At 34.5% G+C, this 18,277-nt stretch overlaps 1 protein-coding gene across 5 annotated transcripts in view; it reads right to left on the bottom strand.

The window, feature by feature from the left end:
- Positions 1–18,277, bottom strand: part of MAP2K5 (mitogen-activated protein kinase kinase 5) — a 243,722-nt gene that overhangs the window by 143,808 nt on the left and 81,637 nt on the right. For all 5 annotated transcript variants that reach the window (XM_037502787.1, XM_037502788.1, XM_037502789.1 and 2 more), the window contains exons 10-12: positions 12,171–12,239; positions 12,000–12,081; positions 4,830–4,891 (exon numbers count right to left, since the gene is read on the bottom strand). In XM_037502787.1, coding sequence (XP_037358684.1) covers positions 4,830–4,891; positions 12,000–12,081; positions 12,171–12,239 — 213 coding nt within the window. The remainder of the gene's footprint in view (positions 1–4,829; positions 4,892–11,999; positions 12,082–12,170; positions 12,240–18,277) is intronic.

The raw sequence follows: 18,277 nt of genomic DNA, 5'->3' as shown, positions 1-18,277 counted from the left end.
TAATTGAGAGTCTGAAGAGACAATGACAGTTAAAAATCAGTTAAAATCGTCTAGTCCTAGACTGGACGTTGGAACTATATAGATGTTGGTCTATAAAGAATATTATTGGACAAGTGGAAAATTCAAATAAGGACTATTGATTAGATAATAATATCAATCTTCTGATTTTGATCAGTATATAATGATGATAAAAGAGAATATCCTTGTTCTTAGGAAGTATTTAAGAGTAAAGTGTGGTGATATCTGTAATTTATTTTCAAACGCTTCAGGAAAAAATATGTGTGTGTGTAGATTTATATTTAACCAACTAGATTAATGTTAACAACTGGTGAATCTGGGAGGAGCATCTATAAGAATTCTTTGTATTATTTTCATAACTTTTATATAAATTTAAAGTAACTTCAGAATAAAAAGTATCTCCCAAAAATGTTTTAAATGATATTGGGATAAGAAAGAATAATCAAATGATTTGTAAGAAACAACTAAGTATATCAAGATGATACACTGTTAGTGTATGTGTAGAGCCATATAGACATTAAAAGGGCCACTCAAAAAATAAAGTGAGAAAATACCAATGTCTCAATTAGATTAACATTTTTTAATCTAAAAGCTTGAATAAGAATAACTGGCAAAATAACATACAGAAAAATGATGTTTCCAAGATCCTAAGTATATTGTTAATAAGTGTTACCTTCTATGTGGGAAATTGAATCAAATACTGCCATTAGTAACTTTAAAAATGCTTATATCAAAACTATTGTAAAAGGAAATGTATGTTTTTATCAATACCCATTAACCCTGTATGCACATGAATATGAACTTACCAATTTTAAGGCTGATTATTGATAATTAGGTATCAGATACAATAAAAGAACTACTATTGTTCAAAATTTACCACAAGAACTTAGAAGTACCCACTACTATAGAAAATTTAAGTGAATCATGATTATAAGAACCATTATGAGAAGTGAATGATTTACATATCCTGAAAATGATGAAAAGTGAGGGGCTTAATGTGCAAGGATTTCAGCTGATCAAAAATGACTAAGCTTAATATTAAAAACAGAAATGCAAAGAGAAAACCAATTTCCAAATACTAAAGATCTAGAAGATAAAATCTATATCAATTAATGCTGACAGTAGTTAACATATTTTAATTTTTCTCATAGAATAAAATATATCCCTGAAAGATCTGCTAACACAGTATGATCAATTCCACAAGGTTTTTTTTTTTTATAGAAAATTATTTCTTCCTGGGTTTAGAATAAGTAGCATTATAATAAAAAACACTTGTTCTGAACAGTAAGACAGTAAGAAACAGAATATTAGTAACTTTTATACAGAAGGAGAAATAAGAGAAAATTATTTCTTTAAATGCTCACAAAAAATAACATCAATAATGGAAATAAAATGCTTTTGAATATCAGGGCAAGGTCATCTTCTTGAGCATATAATAACCAAGTTCTGAATCTGGAGGTAGGACTCAACTTCTTAACTTACAAGCATAGCTGCATATTATAAAAATCTTCCCATTAAAGAGATTTGGTTTAAATTCTAAACTAAAAATTGGTCCCACAGAAAATGAGTAATAGAAAACACACAAGAGTAAGGCAACCTACCATATTCAGATTATCAGGGGAAAAAAAAGTGAAACAAATAATTTCATGATACTTGCTAAAATTATAAATTGTGTCAGAGATTCAAAAGGAACATTATTATTTCAAACTGTGTCAAAATAGATGCCATTTTCCTTTACAAGCACATAAGCATCAGTGTACAAGGGAACAAGAAAACTGTCCAAAGAAAATCTAGAGGGTATTATTGACATTCAGTATACCAGGCTTCACAATGACTTGACAAAGCCTTGACACTAAAAGTACTTATATCTGCTGTCAATCACTCGCTCCTTGACATGTCAAGTGCACATCCTTTCAGGGACAGCTTCAATCAACATTTAGCACTCAAAATACGGTACAGTGTCACTGCTTCAGAAACGAAAGGAAAAATAAAATGTTAGGTGCCTGGGAGAGGCAGAAAGGCATTACTCTTTATAAAAGACCAGATTTAAATGGAAAATGTATGAAAATCATTGAGCAAGTTGAAAGGCTGAAATCAGTCCGTTTATATGGATTTCTTTTTCAGAGAAAAATATTCCCTTGCCTTACAATCTACAAGAGAAAAAAATGAATGTATCATAAAGGCTGACAGGAGTCCATCCTGTAACCAGTCTGGGATCTTTAGACCTCAGAATCATGACACATTATTAGAACTTAGCAAATAAAGTTAATTTGGGGAGGGAGAGATACCCAGATGTAACTCTAAGACATGAAAGGAATCTGAAGCTATTGTATGTATGATTCCATTAACCTCTCACTGACACTTCTGCTTTTCTTTTTAACATCATTTTCCCCTTCATTCCTTCCTCTTTTCCTCTTACAAAAGCAGGTGAAAGAGCATGGCCTCTGGAGTGACACAACCCTGGGTTCAAATTACTTCTGACTAGTTATATGATAACTCTAGGCAACTTAATTTGACTTTTCTAAACCTCATCGTGCACATTTATAAAATACATTCAATAATCTACATGTTACAGAGTTGTTATAAAGATTAAGTGACATGTATTTGTATGTAAAGCATCTATTAGTGACTGGCCCATGAAAGTATTTAATATGCACCTGTTCCCTCCTCTTCTGATTCTGTTGCTTCTGACTTGGCAGTCGCACCCAAGCATTTTCTTGTTCTCACTGATGGAACTTCAGAATACTAAAGGAATGATGTTGTTTTCAGAATACTAAAGGAGGGATATCCCAAGGATGCTGGGATCCCAACCAGGCTCTGAGAACATTTATTTTATAAAGCATCACCTACAGCCCATTACTTGGCTAATCTTATTTTGACTGGTACAATTCTCCATTAATTGCAATAAAGGATTATTCAAGTTTATAGATTATTCAAATTATATTTTAAAAATTATGCTTTGGAGGCATGACATAAGCTTAGACCCCAGCATAGCTGATAAAAAGTGGCAGATGAAGAGCAAAATTATCAAAAGATTTTTTTCTATTCTTGCCATAAGCAATTTTCAATTACTATGACTTGATGAGCCATTTAAGTTGGAGAAATTGAACACATTTTAGGAAAAAAAAAACTTTTTTAAATAATAAAATTTTATTGACTTACCACTGACAATATTTTGGGAGTACAGCTCCACACCTCTGTATGTGCACAAGCCGCACCTAACCCACCACTGAAGTTGTAGTCCTGTCCCCGCTATCAAACTGGGTCCTTCTACCCTTTTCTCCCACCACTATCCCGTTTCCACTCTGGACACCATCATATTTTTCAAAGAGCCTAAGAGTTAGTTTTGCTGTGATTTCTTAGTTAGAAAAAGACTCTAATTCTTAAAAAACACAAGGGCAAATTTAAGCAGTACTTTAGGTCTGCACTTATTTTTAAATGCCACTCACTAAAATAATTTTTATCACATTTTCAATTACTCAATAGGAAAGCTCTATATTTGAAGCCAGGTTTATTTATTTTTATTTATTCATTTTTTTGCTGACTCCATTCACATCACAGGCTTCCCACTCCAGTAGAATTGAAAAAACCAGTGGCCTTGTATGGATGCCCTACACAAGAGGGAGGAGAGATTTATGATGTCCAGGAAGAACATGCTTCTTGACTGAAGAAAGCAGCTTCCAATTTAACCAAGTTCAACAGATAATGAGTTTATATAACTTGTATACTTTTTTCTTTTTGAAATTGGTATCCTTTTCCTTTTTTGCCCTTTATTATACGTGTTATTAAATTTTAGAGCCAAGAACTGCCAAAAGCCACAAAGCATTCATTTCCTCCTGAGATTAAAAGAGGAAATGAAACATTTTTATTTTCAGCTAAAATAGTGATTTAAGTACTCAAATTTCATACTAAGCTAATCTACCTAAACATGTAGATTAGAAGCTACTTAACAGCAATAGCATCAGAAAGAAAGTTCTCATCACCCTGGGCAGTTCACACTAATAATTAGAAAGAAAAAAGGAAAGCTGTGAATTACAATGAACTAAGACTAAATAAGTGTCCATGTTGGATTAAAGGATTTGTGTTGTCAGTTTGATGTATAATGAATGTGAAAACCAGCCATTTAATTAAATGGTACATGGTATAATCACTTTGTTCTACATTAAACCACATAATTTATCAGAGTGCCTTTAGTTTAGCAATTGTTTACTATTACACCACCCCATGACTTCTCTTAGTCACTATTTAGCCTTTATTATTCCAAATTTGAAATCTGGAACTAATGTTAGTTTAGTTGGTATAGTTCATCAGTTTATTTCTGAATATAGAAAATGGGAAAATGGCTTTTAACCACAAAGGGAATAAATTCCTAGATGTAGATGGTAAAAAATTTCAAACCAAGAACATAAAGTCTTCAAAAACCTCAGAATAAAGTAGAATTTTCTTACAGTTTTAATTTAATAATTTAGACTTGAAAAGTATTTTCTAATCATGTCAATAACTACAAAATGTTCAAAAACAGTTTTCCTTTATAAAAAACTTGGAAATTTTACTGGTCATAAGAGCACTAAGGCCTCTGCAAACACAAGAAACTAAAACAAGTCAGAGGACACTTAAATCTGAGGATGTCATGTGCCTATATCATTGCTAACAGCTGGTCTATGAAAGAAAGAAAGGACAAAAATAAGAAAAAGAAAGTTAAAAAGACAAAGAAGTTACTAGGGATTGAAAAATGAAAAAAAAATTCGAGAATACTTGACTAAAAAGATTTAATCATCCAAATTTCATAGGATCAAAAACGATATACTCACTGCTACTGCAATTCTTCCAAGGACATGCTCTGGAATTTTTCTGTATACATCCAAAGAGCCCCCTATAAAGACAAACATGTTGTATTACTACAAATGAAACTACTAGAACAGTGCCCTGGATGCCTTTTCTATGTATTCATTATGAATTTTTTTCTTTCTTCTTATGCATCATGAACTGGCTGTCTAGGGTAAAATTAGATTTTAGTCCAATTTTATTTATGATCTATTTGTACTTTCAAATGAAATATAACTAGGTATTTTACTCCCAAGTATATAATCAGATACATGCAAAAACTGAAGAAAAACAAGTCAAGGCAAGCTGAGAATCTGCACTTAATATAAACTTAAATACATATACAAAACTATAAAGATCAATATGACAATCATATTCAGGTGTTTATCTTATATAATAGTTTTCTCAAATGTAAACCAGGACTCTAAGAATTTTTGTATTAACTGAATAAAAGTCCATGAATATAATGTCCAAAATATACATAAAAACTAAAGAACTAAAACAGTAATGTTAACTTCTATCTAAATGAATATTACCCTACAAAGCAAGTACCAAAAAGAGCAATTAATCTTTTCCAAAGATATTATCTTAATTCAAAATGTTATTTTTTTTCTTTTTAGACATCCTCTTTGATCTAATTTTAAAAAATCACTTTATAGGGTAGGAAAAAATCAATCTCCTTATGTCATAACATTTTTTTCATTAGAATGGTATGTACTCACATCTTTCACCAATACCAAACTCAGTTTTTGGCAGTTTCCCAAAACTAAAACCACTAAACTGGGAAGATAGTAAAGGCAGGGGCCATGTTGTTTATGTTTAAGTTTCATCAATTTAGAAATTAGGATAACTAGCAGATAGTAGATGCTCAGTAAATATCTGTGAGATGATGAAGTAAATAAATGAAAATTATCATGAGTTTTACCAAATATGTATGGCTTCTATGAGAGCAGTTTCAAAAGAAGGAATTATAAACCATTTGCAGCAACAATAACATCACCGAATAACTGGCTAACTTTCCTAGGTGATTATCTTGAGAGGACCACAATTTATGGGGACAGGCTTGTTAAATTTCTAACTTTACATGTGGTATAAGAATCTCAGGAAGTATGCAAAGAATTACCACTTGACTGTTACTAATGTATGATCATATGAGAACTACTTTTTTAAAGATTTACTAATTCATGCAAACAAGAACTGGGGTACATGCCAGAGGTGTGGGGGGTGAGAAGATTCACCAGAGAGAGAGCAGGGAACAGAACAGGCAGATTGACTGAAATACACTGCTGAGGGGAGCAGTGGGTGAGACAGGAGAAGTGTGCTGGGCCATGTGGGTAGCTCCCTGGCCAGATAGGGATTGAACTGGCTAGGGATCTAACTCATGCTGCAGAGGCAGCGGAGAGCTTCATAGTGCTGTCCTTAACCCTTTGCACCACCAGGGAGATCCCATATGAAAACTATTATAACAAAATGTAATAACTGTTCTTTGAGTCAAGTTGATAGAAGTCATTTAGTTCTATAGAGGAATTATCCAGAATATTTGAGAAATTATTCTTGTTTCTATAAGAGGCTAAAAATTCATATTGCCCACTTTACTGTCAAATGATTTATGTCTCATTAGATATTAACATGGGGCATGTTATTCCTTTGATATATAGCTATCTATTTTGTAAATATGAATATTTTTATATGTCAAGATTTCCCAGAGCTGAACATTAGGTAAAAAATATTTTTCTACTCTGTTGTATCTACTCAATTTTTTATAAACCTAAAACTGTTCAAAAAAGTTGTTTTTCCATACACACACACACACACTTTTCCCATATATATATACAGCTACTGGCTTTGTAGCTACCCTGTTTAAAGCAGGAAAATGATCACTTCTTCAGGTGACTTTTGTTTATAGTTTCTGGATTTTGACAGAAGCTAGAAAATCATACTCTGACTATTCCTTATACTTTGGCTCTGGGTGTTAGTAGGAAGATAATGAAAAACAGACACTTCTGCAATGAGCTAAGCCTTCCTTACTAAAATGCATTTTTATTACAGATGCAATAAAAGTAAAAAATGTTAGAAAAAAATTTTATGTTCTCATTGATTTTTCAGATGAATTGGCAGTTGCAAGGATGAACAGTTTCAAGAAGATCGACCTTTATGTGTTGGTACGTAGAATACTGACAAATGCCGTTTTATTGGGTCAATTCTTTAAGAGGTGACTTGCTTAAGTGGCTCAAAACTAAGACACACAAACCCATTTATACATACCACGTAAGAAGTCCATACATACAATGTTAAGAAGTCCTAAGAAGAGATTTATTTTTACATAGGCTATAAATCAGGGCTTCATTAGCTAAATAATGGTTTTAAAAAGTTAAACTGAAAAAAAAAAAAAACCCAAAGATAATGATACCACCATTATTGAACAAAAGTGAACCCCATTTTGAGGTGGTTCACTGTTTTTTTAATCTCCATTTAATCCTGTTATATCATCCCATCCTCTTCAGTGATCCATACGGGTGGAATATCTTTACATAGTTGGCTTTGTGTCATTACAGATTTGTCCTGCTCTTGACATATTCATTGGGTGTAACTGTTAAGGGGAAAATATGATATGGCAGATTCACTTGTCAAGAATTCCTATTAAGCATGATCATTTTTGATGATTTCTCTTTGTACAATTAAGTAATTCTTATCAGGCCAAAAATGGCAGCGGGTTTTCGGTTTAATTTTTTTTTTTTAAAGATTTATTTATTTGTTTATACTAGCACTGGATACAGTCAGAAGCACGGGAGGGTGAGAGGATTCACCAGAGCCAGAGCAGGGAACAGAACAGGCAGACCGATGAAATACACTGCTGAGGGGAGCAGCGGGCATGGCAGGAGAGGTCTGGGTGCCATGTGGGACCCTCACCAGGCGACGGGGGATCAAACCGGCGCTGCAGAGGCTGCGGCCAGCTTCGCAGCCCAGCGCTCAACCGCTGCGCCACCAGGGGAGGCCCTTCAGTTTAATTTTTATTCAGTTATTACTATCACTTCTATGATATAGGTCTGTCTCCAAAAGGTCATTCGTAGACTCATCAAATATTAGTGCTGGGACATTAAAGAACAGCCCAATGACTTTATCTGACAAATGAAGAAAATGAGACCCACAGAGGTAAGTGTTCTAGCCAAGGACAGATGATGGCAGAGCTCAGAAAAGATCTGAGTCTTTGACTTGCCAGAACTGCAAAGATCTGAAAGGCTTCCTCATAACATCACATAGCTTGACAATCATATGTGAGCACTTTACAGTATAAAATGTCTCACTGCAATGTAATATCACTAGGATATATACTCAGCTTAACCTTAGCTGAGACACTGGTATTTAAGACATTTAAAAACTCATTTATCGGAAGCATGGCTGTTTTGAATTTCTGGCTCATAATTGCAAGGTTTATTTTCTGTGCCCTGTCACTTCCTTGTGTTCCATGGCCACATGTCATCCCTAGCCAGTCACTTCATGGTACTATCCACCATGGGAACTGGAAAGAAGAGTTGTTAATATTTAGCAAAAACCCATCTCAACTGCCAAACAACTACAAGGTTTTGTTGATGAATTAGAAATATCATCCACATATAACTAACTGTGGACAACTGTGTTATCCTAATATAGAATCTAAAATATAAAATAGTGTTTTGCCTGTATGATAAACGCAAAATAGAATAAATAAACAAGAAGCAACAGTACTGTCATATCCCAATGCTTTCCTTAAAATGACCAGGATTATTATTAATACTAATAAAATTGAAATCTGGAGTGATAAACAAGTATTTCAGAAGTTCTCTTAGCCTCTATTTATTCCCATGAGGGTAACCTCAGTATTATGCATATATTCTGAGATGTTCTATTTGGGTATTTCTGAGTGGAATTAGTTTTGACTTAATGAGAAGGCATATCACATCACTCCCCTATTTAAAAACATTATAATGGCTTCCAAATAAATTCAGACTGAAATTTACCATGCCCTCCAAGGCCTATACAACCTAACTTCTGCCTACTTCCCTGGCCCCCCATCCAGCCCAGGTCCTCTCATCACTCTCCAGTCATCCTGACCTCCTATGATTACACCTTCTTGATTATACCAAACTTGATCGTATCTTCAAGCATTCATACATGGTACCATCCCTCCTGCAAAGATTTTCCCTATTATCTTCCCTGAGCTGGTTCACTGGCATAAAAGTCTCTTCTGAGATACCATTTCCACTAAAAAGTCATTACTGACTAGCCTATCTAGCACTTCTCCTCCTATGAGTTATTATCTCCCTGCTCTAGGTCTAACTAGATTTATCCCTTCTGAAAGTGTATTGTGTGATTCTTTTCTGTCCTTCTAGAACCTGATGACAGGAATTAAGTCTTGTTCACTGCTGTATCCTCAGGTTTAGAACAGTGTCTGAAAATAGTGCTCAGTAAATACTGGGAAATCAATGCCTAACACATGATCAAAATAGAAAAATGGGAATGTACATTAGTAGTGGGAGAAAGCTGTCAAGAAGTTTAACTGTGATGGAAGGGATAGAAGAAAAGATATAAGGTGTTAGATAGTTTTTAATCCATATAAATTTTTGGTACATTTTGCTGTATTAGAGAGAAAATGAAAGTGCAAAAGAGTAGTGTTTGAAAACTCCACAAGTGGAGGGATTGACCTTAAACAACCTTTCATGTGAGAGGTGAAGGAGCAAGGAATTAGGAGACCTCATACCTGAGTCTATAACATTTCTGAAGGAGAAAGATGTAGATAAGATCTGGGGAGAGTAATAAATTTTAGAATAATTGATGGAAATAACAGAGAAGATGCGAATGGAAGAATGAAACGTCAGTAGTGGGAAATTTTAGTGTTTAGGAACAAATTAGCATAAAGAGAACCTGCCAGGCAGCAATAGGAGAAAGGGCTTTAGGCAGCTTATGTCTAGAAAATGAGGAGTCTCGATTAAGAGAGCGAAATATAGGCTAAAGAATAAACATTTTAACATAGAGATTTAAAGTATTAAAATGTAAGTAAAAGGTGACAATGGTGAAAGACTGACTGCTTTCCTTCTAAGATCAGGAACAAGAGAAGAAAGACTGCTCTTACCACTTCTATTCAACATGGTACCAAAGATTCTAGCCAAGGTATTTTATCAAGAAAAAGAAGATATAGGAGCTGGAAAAGAAGTGAATCTACTCCTATTTGCAGATGACACAATCTTCTATCCAGAAAACCCTAAGGAACCTACAAAAATCTAGTAGAGTTAAAAAATGAGTTAAGCCAGGTAGCATGATATAAGACTAAGATACAAAAATTATTTACATTTTTATACACTCCCAATGAACAATCCAAAAATGAAGAGTTCAATTGGCAATAGCATTAAAAATGAAAATATTTTTAAGAATTACAAAACTTGAATGCCGAAAATTATAAAACTTAATTGAAAAATTATGCAAGTGACCTATTTAAAAAATTAGACAAGGCATTTGAATACATATTTCTGAAGATATACAAATGGCCCACATGCACATAAAATGATGGTCCATATCATTAGTCATTAGGACATCTAAATCAAAACAAACATGAGATACAATTCACACCTCTTATGCTATAATAATTAAAAAAATACCCACAATGGCAAGCACTGGCAAAGATGCAGAGAAATTGGAATCCTTATACATTGCAGCTGAGAATGCAAACTATGTAAAATGTAATGCAATAGTTTGGCAGCTACTCAAAAAGTTAAAAATGATTTACCATCTGACCTAGAAATTTCACTCCTAGATACATATTCAAGAGAACTCAAAACATGTCCACACAAAAACCTGTACACAAATATACACAGCAGCATTATTCATAATAGCCAAAAAGTCAAAACACCAAAAATGCCCATCAAGTAACAAATAAATCAAACAAATGTGGTGTATCCTACAAAGGATTATTATGCAATCATAAAAAGGAAGTACTGATACATGCTACAACATGCTGAAAACTTGAAAAGAATCTCTTTGAATAGTAAATGTCATACTACCCATATGGTTGTAAGACTTAATTCTTGACATCTACTATGACTAATATGCCTATGGTATCAAGGTATAATGTTGGTTCATTAAAAATCTTTAGAGGGCATGAGCTAACTGCTTTAGTAAAGTATTAAGAATCCCCAAAATGAGCTACGTATATAAAAAATGTTGCATTTTATTAGGCTAGGCATTGAAAACTAAATATACAAAATTTAAAGACTGCTTTGAATTAAAATGGCTAAACAATAACAATGATGTCATCACATCATGGAAGGGCACTGAGAAGTCTGTATTTTGCCATTATAATCAGATCAAGAAAGAATTACCAGGCTTCTCTGGTGGTGCAAGGGGTTAAGACACAACCTATGAAGCTCGCCACAGTCACTGCAGCACGAGTTCAATCCCTGGCCAGGGAGCTACCCACAGGCACAGCAGACCTCTCCTGACTCTCCCACTGCTCCCCTCAGCAGTGTATTTCAGTCGATCTGCCTGTTCTGTTCCCCACTCTGTCGCTGGTGAATCCTCTCACCCCCCACACCTCTGGCCTGTACCCAATTCTTGTATGTATAAATAAATAAATCTTTTTAAAAAAAAGAGAAAGAATTACCAAAATGAAAATGAATCAAAAATAAAGAAGAAAAGAAAAGGGCTAGGGTCCAATGAAAACTAAACATATCTTGGTTAAACAGATGTGTTGAAAAACAATTTCTTATCTTGCAATTAAGAACTGATTTCTTTCTAAAAGACACAGGACATTGGGTTAATAGATTTCTTTAAAAGAAAATCTGCTTTGGCTATTGAAACATTAAAAGAATAGAACATCTGGTTTGCAAGTAAAGACAGATTGTATGGAAGAATCAAATATCAAACCACCAATTAGACTAACATTTAATCTGCTCTATTTAAATTTTCAATAAAAGTAAATGAAATTACATTCTTGAAATCATAGCTCAGCTATAAATATTTAACACCAGAAACCCCTAACACTAAAATGTTTTAGCATATAAAGGAGGTAATTATTAGCATATTTTAATTATTTTTAATTCTACTCTACATCTATACTAAAACCAGATTTTAAAGCACTGTACCCCTCAAATCATTTTTAAAGTATTGTAAAAGGGAAAACTCACCATCCATGAATTCTGTACATATTGAAATCCTGTTTTCTACAAAAAATGCACCATAAAACCCTATGATATATGACGAATCACACTGTAACAAAAATAAGAGAAAAGTAATTAAAAATTTGCAAGCCAATAACATAGGCATGCTTTATAAGGAAAAATGACCAAGAAAATTACCTTATAAAGAATTTCCAATTCAGACATAATTTGCTTCTGAAGTTCCAGTGTAATATCTAACAGTATGACCTAAATACAGAAAAGAATCAGAATTTGCACATTTCTTACCTTTAAATTAAGTATAGCTATATTAACTACGAAATACAAAAATTTAAAAATTCAGTAGTTCCTCTATTCATTTCCCCATTCTCCTCCTTGCCACTATTATTCCCAGTAATACAAACTGTATCCCCATCTGTCTAACCCTTTGTATTGGGGGAGGTGGTATAGAAGTGATTGATGGAACCAAGGAAAAAGCCAGGTCTCAAAGGTCAGTATTAATGGCTTTAAAAGTCAGTTAAGTTATAACACCCTTAATTTATATGCCCTATTTTGGTCACACTGCTTTTTTTCCTGAAGAGGAAGATAGGAGTGACCCCGAAACCACTAAAAAAGAATTGTTTTATAATTTAGACACGAGGTGATAAGCGGAGAGAATGATAAGCAAAAATGACATTTAAGATACCGTTTTTAATTATGAGAGAAAAAAGGAGTTTAAATATATCATTTAAAAAACATTTTTCTAGTTGGGTAATGTTTCTTTGCTAACACTGCTATAAAATGGAGAGTCTGAAGGACCCTCAGGAATTATTTCATTTAATCCCCTTCTTTTAGAGGAGGAAACCAAGGACATTTCGGAGAAACTGGGAGGACTAGCAGTGTCAGGGCCCCGCCCCTATGTCCTCACGCTTTGTGGTTTTCCTTAAAACATCAACTACTGGGTCAGATTTGTAACATGTAAATGTATAATAGTTTATTTATACATTTATCTACAATATAGTCTAGTGTATGTCAAACACCTATTTTGGAAAAAGGAACACCAATCATTCAAATTTTACTTAGCACTTCAGTGAAGCCAATTCAAAGAAAATTGTTTTTTTACTTTAAAAAGACAGTGATGAGAATAAAATAGCTGGGGAACAATTTCGAGGATTTATAGCAGTTTTGGATTTTAGTCATTTCTTGTAAAACACTTAACACTGAGGGTTATCATGATAATGTAGAATATACCAACCAACAGAAAACAACATTTTGTATTACAACTACAGAATATAGATAGTGATACACAGCAGGGAAAAAAAAAAACCAAATTGTGATATGGAAACTGTGGACAGAGTAAGAAAAGAAAAAGGTAATCCTAAAACACATATTTTACAGCATTGACATTCATTTGGAGGAAGATAAAGTACAGGTGGGGGAAGGCACAGTGAGTTTCTTTGGCGTTATTTATGAAAGTCCTTACTAGATTTTAAGTGTAATATATTGATAAAGCTGCCAAGAAAATTTAAAGATTTCTTCCAATTTGTAATTTGTCACAAATATTCATCTGTATTTTGTTCCTGTATAAAACTTAGCAACAAAATTAATTCATCAAATTGCTACAATTCTATACCATGAAATATTAGAACTATCCACATGACTATGTCAAGAAGAGAATCTTTGATCCTAAAAAACTCTCTGCTAAAAGCAATGAAGTTATTGTTTACCCTAAAGCAGTGATCCACAACACTGGCCTCACATTTGAATGATCATTATATAAATGTATTTATATATATATATATCTTAATCTTTTTTTTTTTTATACACTGCTGAGGGGAGCATTGGGCACGGCAGGAGAGGTCTGGGTGCCATGTGGTACCCTCACCGGCGGCCGGGGATCGAACCGGCGCTGCAGAGGCTGTGGGCAGCCTCGCAGCCCAGCATTCAACCGCTGTGCCACCGGGGAGGCCCTATCTTCTTAATCTATTACTTTGCTATTGGGCATCTTGGTTGTTTCTATAACTTGGTCATTATAAATAGTATTACAATGAACATAGGAGTGTATATATCCCTTCAAATTAATATTTTTGCATTTTTCTGGTTGAAATCTAGGAGTGGAATTGCTGGCTCCTATAGTAGATCTATTTTTAATATTTTGAGAAGCCTTCATTCTGTTGTCCATAAGAGGTGGACCAGTCTACATTCCCACCAACAGTGTAAGAGGGTTCTGTTTTCTCCACATCCTCAATAACATTTGTTGTTTCTTGTCTTTTTGATATGTTCTATTCTCAGGGGTGTGCAGTGGTATCTCACTGTGGTTTTGATTTGCATTTCCCTGATGACAGGTAATGATGAGCATTTTTTCATGTGCCTGGTGGCCATCTATATGTCTACTTTGGAAAGTGTCTATTTAGCTCTTCTGTCCATTTTTAAATTGGGTTATGTATTTTGTTATTGAGTTGTATGAATTCTTTGTAGATCTTGGCTTTTGGTCCCTTGTCTGGTATGTGTAAATATCTTCTTACATTCAGTAGGGCATCACTTCATTTTAATGATAGTTTCTTTTTTTTTTTAAGATTTATTTATTTATTTATACAAGAACTGGGGTACAGGCTAGATGCATGGGAGGGTAAGAGGATTCACCAGAGACAGAGCGGGGAACAGAACAGGCAGACTGGAGAAATACACTGCTGAGGGGAGCAGCAGAGGAGACAGGAGAGGTCTTCTGCGCCATGTGGGACCCTCGCCAGCCGGGATGGAACCAGTGCTGCAGAGGCTGCTGACAGCCTAGATTGGGGGCCTGGAGCTGCATATCTTAGTAGTTAGACCAAATGCTGAATAAATGGCATTTTTGAAACCTTAAATATGTGGCACTCAACCTTACTGTGGGTTAGAACTCACTTAGAGAGTTTCCAAGAAATACTAACTGCCTGCACCATCAGGGAGGCCCAATGATCATTTCTTTCACTGCACAGAAACTTTTTAGTTTGATATAGTCTCTTTTTTTTTTTTTTTTTTTTTTTGTTTTATTTCCCTTGCCATTGGAGTTGAATCCCCAAAGACAGTCCTAAAGTCAGTGTTCTGGAGTATTCTGCCTATGTTTTCTTCTATGTATTTTATGATTTCAGGCCTTAATCCAAGTCTTTGATATATTTTAAGTTAATTTTTTGGTGTGTATGGTGAGAGATAGTGGTCTAGTTTCAGTCTTTTGCAGTTGGCTGTCCAGTTTTTATAAGGGCACTTTAAACAGATCCTAATGCACATACCTTACACCAGGATAATGGAATCAGAGCACCTGGAGATTAAGAAATATACCTTTGTATTTCTTAGAAACTACTACTTCCACAAAGCCAGCCCAAAGCCCTCCATCAGGATTTACCTCTAGCTCTACCCCTTAATCTTTCTCCTTGTCACATTCTACCTTTAGAAGTCATGCCTCATCTCCTAAAAACAGAAACCTAGAGAGTACATAACAGGTTGTGACCCAGATTGTTAGGGTGAGAACTGAGTCCTGTGCATCTTTCTCTTGCCCCTCCCCCCACACTCAGCCCTCAGCTCAGGGCCTTACTCAAAGTAGTGTGCATTAAGTAATGTGAGATTTAACGGAAGTGCTCCTTACAACAACAGTCCTCCAATTAAGAAGCCACTCATGACAGAAAGGAAAAGGCTGGCTTGATTTCTACAACTGAATTTAAAACCAAGACAAACACCAAAATAAATAAAAGTGCCACGCTGACTTACATGTAGCAAATAATACTGTATTTGTGGAGCCAATTCACTGTACTCTAATAGGGTTTGATTATCCTTGGTATTTGCTGTAGCCCAGGACAGTGGAGAGTTCATAATGGAGAAAAGTGAATAAAGTCAATTTCTGGGAACTTGAGACAGAAAGTAAAATCTACCTTAAAGTAACTCTACTGAAATGTTCTTCTATTTTCTGGGAGACTTTGCACTCTAGGTGGAAGGTTAATTCTCTTTCCCCTGGGCATTCCTGTGAGTGAGCTTTAAAACTGTTAAAAACAAAGAAGTCTAGTTCCTTACTGAAGGCACTGGAAAAAAGTATGACAAATACTAATTTTCTTTTTGAGGTATAAGAAAAGTGTGGACTTCCTGAGTTTTCATAATTATTTTTATTATTATTTTCTCCTTAAAAAGAGTTAAATTTTTCAAACCGGAGAGAATCTGAACATGAAGCATTTCATAGATAAAGGGTTAAGTAAGCGACTAAAATACCTGAGTGCATTTCTACTGCCCTCCACTACACCTCCAGGACAAATAAGGATGAGTTGTCAAGTTAAATATAAGCAGTCAAGTGACTGAATTATAATTTACTCTGTGCTCAATTTAAATTAGTGTGAGGCTATTAAAATATACAGTATAAATACGGCAATTCATCACAAGCTGTCATGGATGACTTCATTTATTTGCTGGAGTGGCACACGCTCCACTAAAGGGAAGGAGAGCAAAATCACAGGTCAAATTAAGCAGCTATTCTGTTTTAATTCGCTTATTTAATCTGTGGCGACATAATTGTCTTTTACAGTATGTACAACTCAGAAAGGAAATTTGGGAGGATTACAGTCAGTATACAAATGATTAATCAAATGGTCCATTTAAATGCTACTTTAAAAACAGCAGAAACCCAAGCAGTCAAAGAATTATATTCAGCACATGCTATATACAAGAAATTTCCTGTTAGATGGGATGTTCCCAAGAAGAAAAAAATTAGTATCGGGAACTCTATCATGCTTTACTCCTTGAAATATTTTATAGAACACATTAATGGTACAAAAAGAATCTATTTACAAGATGGCTAATGATATTTTTAGCTGTTTTCTGCTCTACTTGTTTGCACTGCTTTGCTTACCTATACACATTCAGCCCCCCAAAAGACTGGTTAGAAATACATTTCATGAGTTACATATAATCATTATCACATAGTGATCTTTAAAATGTGTTTATCATCATTTTTCAAAATACTCTCTGTGGCAGAAATTTTTCTAAATAAGTTGTATAAAATAAAAACTTAAGGTGCCTTAATTCAAAATTCAACTTGCTTTTAAAAATAGGCTAAGTGATAGTTTCCCACCTCTGAAATCTGAGAAGAGAAATACTACAATATGCATTTTTTTTTTAATTTAAAAAACAAGAACACTTAGAAGCTTAAAAATCAGGAATATTTTTAGTAGGAAGAGAAAAAGTAGCAGATTTTTAAGGGCTCTCCTCTAACTGCTCCCACAGACATTCAAAGTATAGGTCCAACTGACCACTTGAATTGGGAAATTAAATTTCCCTCATGGTTCTATGCAGGCCTCAGAGCCCTGCAGGTGATTATATTTAGACAAGGACTGTGATTTGCTGCTCTTCACAATCCCTCTGTGACACCAAGCAGCCCGTTTCACAGCTGAGGTCACTGAGAGGTTCAAGTGACATGCTTGAAGTCACACAAAAGTCACAAAAGGGTCAGGAAAAGATCAAATGCACTTCTAACTCTTAACCTTTCATTTCACCCTTTAATATAAAAAAGGTTAAGAAATGTTCTGGGTGAGGGAAATGGTCCATACAAAAAACACTATGAGATATTTTGTATGTGAGCTGAACCTGCCAGCAAGATGTTACTTCACAAGGTGAATGAATGAATGAACAAAAATTATTTATTCAGACAGTCACTTAACAAATTATGTGTTGAACATTAGTCATTACGTGCAGTGATCTGTACAAGGCCCTATTTACTGGGTTCTGCATGAATTAATGAGTAAGACAAGAAAATAAACACAATCTGTCCCCTACATACAAAGAGATTTCAGTATAATGTACACGTATACAAACAGAAAATACAGGGAATTATGTGATAACACCCATAAGAAGCAGAGAATTCTAGAAAGGTTCAAAGAAGAAAGTGAGTGGTAGAAATATCACACATGGTAAGATTTATCCAAATAAGTTCAATGGAGGAGCAGGTTTTGGAGCTGACCTTTAAAGGGTGTGAAGGTTTTCGATAGAGACACAGGTGAAGGCTTGAGAAATATGTGACTCAAACTGTTGAAGTGAGAAGTATCTAGGTTCAGATAATGCAATGAGTTCAAATTAAAAGGAGCACAGGATTCAGACATATAAGGTAATGCTACAAAAGTAAGCTGACACAATATTGTGGAAGATCTTGATTTCAATTCCATAGCTTTAATTTATTTGGGAAGTAATGTGGATCCTTTGAAAAATTCTTAGAAAGGAGGAAATGTGAACAGAAGCATTATGTATGAGGAAGTCAATTCCGAGAGCAGTAAGCAGCGATATCAGAGACTAATAGC

Source organism: Talpa occidentalis, unplaced genomic scaffold, assembly GCF_014898055.3.
Source record: "Talpa occidentalis isolate TD23 unplaced genomic scaffold, MPIMG_talOcc4v2.1 talOcc4.11, whole genome shotgun sequence".
In the NCBI taxonomy this organism is placed as follows: domain Eukaryota; kingdom Metazoa; phylum Chordata; class Mammalia; order Eulipotyphla; family Talpidae; genus Talpa; species Talpa occidentalis.
The sequence above is the reverse complement of the archived record's forward strand: the minus strand, read 5'-3'. Positions and strand labels throughout refer to the sequence as shown.